Here is a 9,803-nt window from a genome sequence, read left to right as displayed (position 1 = left end):
TATATATATATATCAGGGTGTCGAACCGGAACCGAACCGAACCGAAAACCGGAACCGAACCGGTATTTTTTCCGGAACTGAACCCGAACCCGAACCGTTATATTGTTATCGCGATGAACCCGAACCGGAACTGAACCGGAAAAGAAACTAACGGTTACCGGCTAATGTCAAAACGGTTCGGCCACGCGCTGTTGACAATGAATGTGCTATCAATGCCATTTGTTTTTTAAGTGCCGTCAACTGACACACACTTCGCTTACATATTTTTATATAAACGCTGCATCCATGAATTTTGACAAACGCTGCATCCATGAATCTTGACATAGGAACCAGTATTGCGCTGGTCGCGGCTTGCACGGAAAAAAGAGAATTGGAAGGCTCTGCAAAAAAAAAAAGAAATCGCGTCTCGGGATTTTATTTTTCTACAATCTTGTAAATCCTAAATGCTGATGTGTGCTCATTTCATAACACGTTTCTAGAACGCGCGAGTTCTTGAAGCTTGCTTCCATCGGAATGAGAAAAGAAAAGGCTGTGGAGTTTGGTAATAACGCATCCGGTTTCGTATAGGCACTTAGAAGCTAACATATATGTGAGACAGCGAACTCTTCTATTTTAATATTTATCCTATTACGTCCTTCTGGCGTTGCGTTCGGTGAAGTGTTTTTCATATTCCGTATCTTGTTTAATGAAAACTTCTTTAAGGGTCTAATTTGAGTTACCGAAGGCTAGTTCAAATAAAGAAAGCTGTTTTTTCTCCCCACTGTTCCTTCAATTGCTTACACGCCGAGGTGGCGGGATAGTTAGCGAGTTCTACTTGTAAGTGGGTTTGTAAGGAGGTCGCGGATTTTACAGCTACTGCGTCGGACCCAATTAGATGAAGTTCGAATGCGTAAACGTCGGTGAGTAACCTTTGAGTGCACATAAAGAAACCATTCCTGGTAGAAATCCCTGAGCCTTACACTACGATGTATCATGTTTCGTATGTGCCGATTTCAGATGTTTTATTTGTAATTTATTTTGATGTTGCAACTTGTCATTTATAATTACCGAACCGGTTCGCGAACCGGTTCGCGGATCGAATTAATCAAACCGGAACTGAACCGGAACAAAATAAATTTACCTGAACCTGAACCGTAACCGAACCCGTACTTTTTCGGTTCGACACACTGATATATATATATATATATATAATTGTGTGCGTGTGCGCGTGTGTGTACGCATGTACAGACACGCACACACGCACTTCGCTTCTGGAGCCAATCTTACATAACGAGGCCATATTTCGGCGAATTTCTCAGTCGTTTTAAGTTTATATTATAAAGCTGAAACTTTTTGTGTCGAGTGTTTCATGCTTTCTGAACTTTTTACAAATTACTTAGCGGTATACTGTTGAAAATGTTTTCTGCACTGCGGCCGTAAATTTCGTCAAAATCGAAAAAGTCAAAATTTTGCAATTTTTGTGCGGCAATTAAAAAAAAAATGATTCATTCTAGAATTTTTTTACCTTTTACCCGATGTGCCCTTGATGGCAGGTGATTACAAATCTGGAAAGACATTTTTAATTATTTTGTTTTAAAACAAAAAATGTAATGTGTAGCCAGGTCGTGTTCGCATCAATTACCACTGGGCCGTTTCTGTCTTAACGACTAGTCGTACAGGAGCGACGCATATCACAGTATCCGTACTTGGTCATATTAATGCCCAGGCGCCATAAAGCACTCTAAAAATAACACGTGAACTTGGTTTCATCACCGATGTGGCCTCAATCTTCACCCCTGCCCGTTAAGATCTGGATGAGCATCCTGCTGGCGTACTGTCGTGTATCACTACTGTGTGGTGCACGTTAAAAACCTCAGGTTAGCGGTTGTACCGCTAACCTGTACCGCACTGGCTAAATTGTTTATCTACAGCTGATACACCAGACGCCCACTGAGGAAGACTAACTTCCGGCTGTATAAACATACACACAACAATTTGCTTTGCTGATTTGGCTAGTATTGCCAATGAATACTGAACGTTACGGCGAATCCGATCCTTATCAGTTTGTTATACTTGGCTGGTTAGATGCTCATCGAGCTACCTTTTTTGAAATCAGTCATTTAATATCAGTACTTGGCTGACAAAATAATTTTATTCGTCGTTCTAGGCACCGCTAGCTATGTTACAGAAGCTTCTGGCCTGGCCAATGGAGGGCGTGGCGTGAACAGTTAAGCCGGTGGTATATTACGGCATTGTAACGCATGGCGTAACTGGACTCCGAGCTGATTGAAGACAGCGGTGGAGGAAAACAAGTATTTCTGGATGCAGACCTGCCAAAAAAAAAAAGAGTACAACCCCCTACCCCCCCTTTCCCCCCCCCCCCCCCCCCCCCCCTCTAATGGCAGAAAGTGAGACCGAAGGTTACACCCGCGCGCAAAGGCGATCGTATCTCACCGACTCACGGAGGCGATACGCGACACCGGCGGCATCCCTGCGCGGTGTAAACATAACCGGCCGGGCATATGGCGTTAGTAAACAAACACCAAAGTCATTCCTCGTGCAGTGGCACAACAGCCCCTCCCCACAGAAATACAACAAGCACAGAGAACGGAAAAAGGGGGGGGGGGGGGGGGGGCAAGGACTCGTGCATAGTGCTGCCGGTGCTAGCATGCTCTTTGAATGTACGAAACATGTTTGACGCATGGGTCCGTAGTTCTGTCCGCTCCAGAGCACATCGAGGATTTTCCGCCTATGATTCAAAACAGCTTCTTTACGTGCGTTGTAACGTCAACGAAGTCGACGTGAAGCTAATCCGCTATTTGCGACAATCTAACTCGTGATTCGGCGCATGCATTCTTAAACTTCTCAAAAATTGAGGCACACGTCGAGGACAACGCATCAATCTACTTTCGCCTCACTTTCGTTAGCGATGGAGCAGCTGCTCATTCTAAGAACCGATATCAATTTCACGAGTTGCAGTGGGGTAAGCTCCAGACGGCGAGGTGGATCTTTTCGGCAACAGGGCAAGGCAAGAATGCACGCGACGTGGTAGGGGGACTTGTAAAACACCCAGCCACCCTGCAAAATATCCGGGCGCTTTCCATTGACGCCGTACAAGGTTCGAGTTGGTTTACACGGGCACTGGAAGGAAAAATGAAAAACGTCTCCTCACTCTACATTGTGGATGGCGAGCTTGAGGCATTTCGAGAAAGAAAAAAACGAGTGGAAGGACGCCAAGAGGGTACCTAGAATCTAGTCGCTTCACATCTGGAAATATGAAAAATCAGATCAGGAGAATTTCTCGTTCATGGCACGCAGCGCGGACCCTGAGTGGAAGAAGCCCCGAGTCCCCTGAACGTGTTCTAGTAGGTTAATTGTTCCACCAAATCTAGCTGCGCCCGGATATATTAGAGACTCCTCTCGTTGAATTACCCGCAGACCGACCCATGCGTACATTACAGTTTTCCAAATTCCTATGCCCTTCAATATAAACAATACCCCGCGGAACAAACGGTTCGAAGGCCTTCCTGCACCTGGTTTGACATATCGCGCTTTCAACCACGCTCTTTTCGTCTTGCACGAAATGCGACCTGTGTGAAAATGAAATCTGCTCTGTACTTTGAGCTGTGAGATTCGATCTGCAAAAAAGCGGATAGGGAAAAGCGACGGTGGCGGGCCAGGTCTGTGCTGGGGAAGCCTTCGCGAGAAGTGTGTGAGTGTGAGTGAGTGTTTGGCTGGCTTCATCGAGCTGCCCACTAGCTCACCGTGGAATCCACCGGTACCACCCTCTTCGGACCATGAAGGGAAGAGGCCGCAACTCCCTGACAGTAACAGGTTAGCCACTCCCTCCACCCGCTTGCTCCTCACTATTGCAATCTGGTTGGTAGTAATTCAGGATTTTAAAATTTAAGATTTCAATTGTCTAGTCATTGTTTTTTTTTTTTCTGTGTATTCGCTAGGTATATTTGCATTTTACCACCGGTGCACCGGCTGGGTAAAGTGCTAAGACTATTTATTGCCACGTTTCGGTACTTGTGGACCCCATTATACTCTTCTTCTTTCTATAGAAATAATCGTTTTAATTAAACTACCGTTGTTTCGAGAACTTGTGTTACGTCCTCTTTTTGGCAAGACCTCTCCGCGGTGTAGACCGGTCGCCTGGTCAACATATCTTTCTTTCTTTTCTGTTTATAGTGGACCACGAACCAGTGCGCGTGTGACGGCTTACGGCATTCGGTGGCGGCGCTGGCTGCTTCTCACCAAGAGCGTTGTAATTGCAAATAAACATCTGTAGGTTTTTGCACTCTATGACCCTCTCGGGATTTATAAAAATATTTACCCAGATCGATAACTCTTGCACCCCCTCGACTCAGTCACAGATCACGACTTTTCTGATCACGGATGAGGCGTCGCAAGAGACCCTGTTGGAGCGACTTTAGTAGCGCCCGAGCGGGCCCTTGGCTGTTGCCTCCGACACTGAACCGCTTACGCTACCTAAATCCCCTCTAACTCAACTTTGATTTCTACTCATTTGCCATTGTTTTTCGAGACATATACAGTTTTCGTTCCGCCTTAGCCACGCCTGCCATCAGTCGGGGCAGAAGTTTCCGCAATGTCGCTGTTCCAAGCGATGCCCACAGAAATGAATCGAACTATTTTGTAAGCAAGCTTTCGAGCGGTGCCTAGAAAGACGAATCAAAATATTTTGTCAGCCAGGCACTAATATTAAAGTAATAATTTTAAATGGTAGCACAATGAACATCTAACCAGCCAAGTATAACAATCTAATAAGGATCGTACGTGCCGCAACGTTCAGTTTTTATTGGCAATATCAGCCCCATCAGAAATGAAACCAAGTTCATGTGCTATTTTTTATAGTGCTTCATAACACCTGGGCATTAATACGACCAAGTACGGATACTGTGGCATGCGTCGCTCGTGTACCACTAGTCGTTAAGACAAAAGCGCCCCAGCGATAATTGATGCAACCATGATCTGGTTACACAATTTTTTTTTAAACGAAATAATGCAAAATATTTTTGCAGATTCGTAATCACCGGTCATCAAGGGCCTATTGCGTAAAATTTAAAGAAACTCGAGAATGATTATTTTTTTTTAAATTTCCGCACAAGAATCGCAAAATGTTTACTTTTTCGGTTTTTACGAAATTTCCGGCAGCAATACAGGAAACACTTTCAACGGTATAACGCTAATTATTTTGTTAAAAGTCCACAAGGCATGAAACACTCGATACGAAAAGTTTTAGCTTTAGAACATAAATTTAAAGTGACTTAAAAATTCACCGAAAAATGGGCCTCATTATGTAAGATTTGCTCCGGAAGCCAAGTTTGGCATTTTATTTCGCTTAAAATATGTGCTCATATAAATTCACTGTAACTAATTCTAAAGGAAACGTATGCTTGCATTAGCGATAAAAAATTTTACGGTGTAGAAAGCTGCATTCTTTATTCCTCCAGCCTTCAAAGTTGCGTCATCGCGCAACTTTGAAGATGCTGTTGTTAAAATATTAATTTTATTATTATTTTTTCACTCGAAAAAAAAAACTATAAGATGAAATGAATGGATGCGCTTTATTTCTCGATAACGTAGTTGGAAAGGTTCCGGCTGGACGCAGCTGATTGGGTCCAAGTTCGGGAAGAAGCAGCAGACGCCTGCATTGTCGTCGTTCAGCAGAACCCAGGGATCCTGGGTTCAATCCCTACCGCTGCCCGGTTCGATCTGGATGAGCATTGTACCGACCTGCGGTCGTGTAGCACTACTGCGTGATGCACGTTAAAGACCCGAAGAATGCGGTTGTACTGCACTGGCTAAACTTCTCATCTACACCTGGAAGACAAGTCGCCCGCTGAGGCAGACTAAGTTCAGGCTGTATAAACATACACACCAATTTGTCGTCGATCGATTCCTTGGGCAATCTGTGCGGGCAGAGGAGCTGGCTCTTTCCGAAAAAGTCGTCACAGGGTGTCTTGTGTCTTATGCTCAATGCACACAAGCTTATTGACAACGACGTGACGAATGGGCAGTGTTGTCGCAACGGTCAAAAACGATTTAAAGGTTTTTTTTTCTATATGTGTGGTGTGTTTGTGCATGTGTTTGTGTGAATTTGTTCCTAGTTTATGAAAATTAATTGGTCCAAAGCGTGGAAGAATGGCACCTATACAAGCATTTTTTTTAATTTATTTTGGAAGAGGGGGTGGAAAGCGTGTCTTTAATAGCACTATAGTCAACGACATCTTACAAATGCTAGGCGTGGTGAGTCCAGAGTCCCTCACCATAACCCCGCAGCCAATAAGATTGCGGCATTAGCCGATAAAACACCCGGGGGCCAATCACGAGGCGAGAAGCGAGAACATAATCGAGAGTTTAAGGGAACCGTATTTGCACATCCGATAGGGTACAATAGACCCTCCAGTACACACTGCGCATGTCCGAGTATTCTGCGGTAGCAGATGCGTACCGAAACGTATCGGGGGTGCAAAAACGTTACCCTCAAACTCTATAATAAGCGACGCTCTGCGTTGTTTAAGCTGTCGGTGTCTGTACCATTCATAACCCTTTCCAACGTCAATGGTTATGTCTGTAAGCACCGCGGTCCCTTAAAGTCGGGGTCACGCTGCTCCTACAAGTTGCAAACGAGATTCTGCAAACACGAATAACCTCAATATCCGTGGTTCGAATACCACGTGCCCAAGTTTCCTCCCTGAACTCGTTGCCATGCAGCATTCGAAGCACGGATCTCGCCGTGACTCGCGTTCGAATCTGTAGGCAGAATGTCTTTTGTATGGTATATAGCAGTGCGACCCCGGCTTCACTCCTTTTTGCGCAGTCAGCTGTTGAACTGAGCCAATGGCTCCTGACTCCGTCGCACTAAGGACTCGGTGCTGCAATCGTGCCTGCAATCTAGCGCACTGCAACATTGTACTGACCGCTGGTTTTTTTTTTTGTTTCTGAAAGGCATTCACAATCCGTAAAAGAGTTCATATCACATTTATCTGGAAACAGTTATTACACAAATTGTGCATAGAGTCGTTATCACAAAAAAAAAAAAGAAGCGACAATGTTCTACAATGTTTTTTCACGCCAAGTCACTAATAAAAAGGGCCCATGCAAATCACCCACCATTTTCATATTTCGTGTCGTCTCGTTTAATAGGACCTTCTTTTATACGATCGTTTTATTCGGGTATTCTTCAAAATATTGTCGTAGTAGTACTGGTAAAACAAAGCATCCAAAAATAGGCCATTCTTGCTTTTGTGCTCAAAGACTTGAGCACAGTATCCGGCCGATTCAATATGACGAACCGGTGATGGAGCCTATCAAATACTTTCAAACCTCGTTTGATGATGTCACGTCGTCTTGGCATTCATACCACTTTAATTGGATATTGCTCACTGCTCAGTCCTATGAGCTGTGATTTTTACCGGGGCACCGTCTGCCTTTGAGTACATACCCGCAGCCATGGCAGTTGTGACCTTAATCAGTCTACCTTATCGGCTACTGCGCACTCATTAGTATTCTGAAACATGCAGCGCTCCGTCTCTGGGCAAGAAAGCAGGCTTTGCACAACTAAATGTCGGATCGACCTCCGCACTTTCAGCTGCACGCACACAAAGGGGGACCTTTGTTTATTCACTCGAGTGGTTTCGTACTCGGCGTCACCATTGTAGCGTCTTATCTCGTATGTCCTCCCAGGTGGGGCTGCTGCTGCTGTAGAACTGGGAAAACCATTTGCGGAACGACAGGATGGTACGGTCTTCTTTAACCAGAGCTGGGTTCTTCATGTACGCCTTGCTGTTCCACACCACCACATCCCTCTCGAACTGAAATAAAAGCATAGCTGGTGTTAATTATGTCTCTCGCGCGTATTAGAAAGACGCACACATGGAACCTTCACTTACCACCAACTCAAACACTCCGCTATTCAGTTTATTTCAATCTATTCTAAACAAGTTTATTTTCGCGGTTCAATATTTCGCGAAATGGTTCAAGTTCGGATTTCGGAAAAAATATCGCAGGCCTAAACTTTTGTGATTTCGAGTTAGATGGGTCATGTTTGGTATCACCGTCTGGTGTATTCGCAGGATACATTTTCCACGATATATTTCAAGCTGCCCAATTCGCGAAAATTAGGTAGCTTAAAAATATCTGGCGCTTTTATTATTCGTCTTTCACAAGATGCATTTTTCTTTGCGTAACTCCGGGAATTAAACAATTTTGTTTACCTCCTATGAGACGTATACTGCATTGTGTCTCATGGGAAGATATTCTACGCAGTTCAGTGTTTCACAGCTGGAAACATAAGCGTAGACTTCAGGGGGGCATCGGGGCTCGTGCCCCCCCCCCCCCCCCCTTGGTGAGGTCCGGGGGGTGGGGGGGGCAGCAGGGCCCGGGCCATGATCCTTACCGAGACGCTGTTTACGTGCCATGTAACGAGCTTCAAGTAGTGGCATGTAAACAAAATAACGCTCATGTTGCCTTTCTTGACACAGTACATGGGAAATGGAATCCCAGCGTGCTTTCGTTAGCTTCAATCTCCAGTTCTGGCCAAAAGGTAACGCGCAGCACCCCCCCCCCCCTCTCCCCCCCCCCCCCCCCTTTCCTCCCCCGAAGACCTTCTCAGCCTGCCGCTGGAAAGTCCGCGCCGCTAGCTGGGAAAATTAATAAAAGTTCTGAAAAGTTAGCGTATTTTTTACGCTGGTTATTACCAAAGTATTTAAAACTCAATAAAAATGTTTTCTGGCAAATCTTTTCCACTTCAACGCAGTCGTGTTGTGACCGCTAGTTGCAGTGAATTTTGTGGAGTCACAGACAGGCGGTTGAAGTTATTTTGGACAGTTTTGTTGGCGCTTTCATCACTGAGTAATGAAACTTGGGCTTGCCAAAGCATAAAGCTGGGTGAGTATATGACGCTGTGTTTTCGTGACCACAACAATATTTACAGCACTTCGGCTAAGCATGTAGAAGTGAAACTACATTCTCTCATGACGAAGTTTTGGTGCGAACTAATTATTACCGCAAGAAACTTAGTTGTGGCCGGTAAGGTGACTGCTTAAATTTTCACGCCAGACCTTTTTTCCCGAAATCTACGCTTCCCAAAAACGTTCATGCTTAAATAAAGACAAAATAAATAAAACTTCGAAAAAGTGAGCATGAGAATCGTAGAACAAATTTCTTTTAAACGGCAAACAGGTCCTATCTCTCGCCTTAGCCTAAGTTCAGATGCAACCGACACCACGAGCTACTCTGACGAATCAAAGAGCCTCAAAAGTTTACGTCATTATGCCTTTTATGTTTATGATTGATTAAGCGATCATAGATCATGCGCGCAAGCATCACAATCACTTTGATGGTGAGTTTTTTACGCCGTCTGATTGGTCCCCTCAGCGTTGCTGCGTTTGAAGTTAAGCTGAAACAAGGTATAGAAACATTTATGAAGATTATCTTGTGTGTCTACCAATCAACATAATGCTAGCTTTACCCTAATCTAACAATATTACAGAACTATCGAGTTATTTTTTTATTAACATGAAATTCTAACAACTCTAAAAAAATGATGATAACTTAAATGCTACAATCGATAGAGGCAGATTGTGCTTTCTTTAGTACCTCAGTCCAGTGGCGTCTGAACAGAAACGGAGGGCAGATGCTACCCCCCCTTTTACCCTCACTCCCCTTACATAAGAAAGTCTAATTGCTGAATTTTCCTGCTTCACTAGAGAAAGGCTCTGCAGGCCAAAGATTGGAGACGACCACGGCCTCAGAATTCGGCAGCTGAGAGCACGACTCCTTGCCAAACGCTGACG

The 9,803-nt window shown here is 44.5% G+C and overlaps 1 protein-coding gene across 1 annotated transcript in view; it reads right to left on the bottom strand.

The window, feature by feature from the left end:
• Positions 1 to 7,655: 7,655 nt before the first annotated feature.
• LOC8034512 (cholesterol 7-desaturase nvd) overlaps positions 7,656 to 9,803 on the bottom strand; it is a 36,297-nt gene continuing 34,149 nt past the window's right edge. The window contains exon 5 of the mRNA XM_042292777.1: positions 7,656 to 7,820. Within this exon, the coding sequence (XP_042148711.1) occupies positions 7,656 to 7,820 (165 nt within the window). The remainder of the gene's footprint in view (positions 7,821 to 9,803) is intronic.

This window comes from Ixodes scapularis, unplaced genomic scaffold (assembly GCF_016920785.2).
Source record: "Ixodes scapularis isolate PalLabHiFi unplaced genomic scaffold, ASM1692078v2 PGA_scaffold3__209_contigs__length_174095766, whole genome shotgun sequence".
NCBI lineage: Eukaryota > Metazoa > Arthropoda > Arachnida > Ixodida > Ixodidae > Ixodes > Ixodes scapularis.
This window is presented reverse-complemented; position numbering and strand designations above follow the sequence as displayed.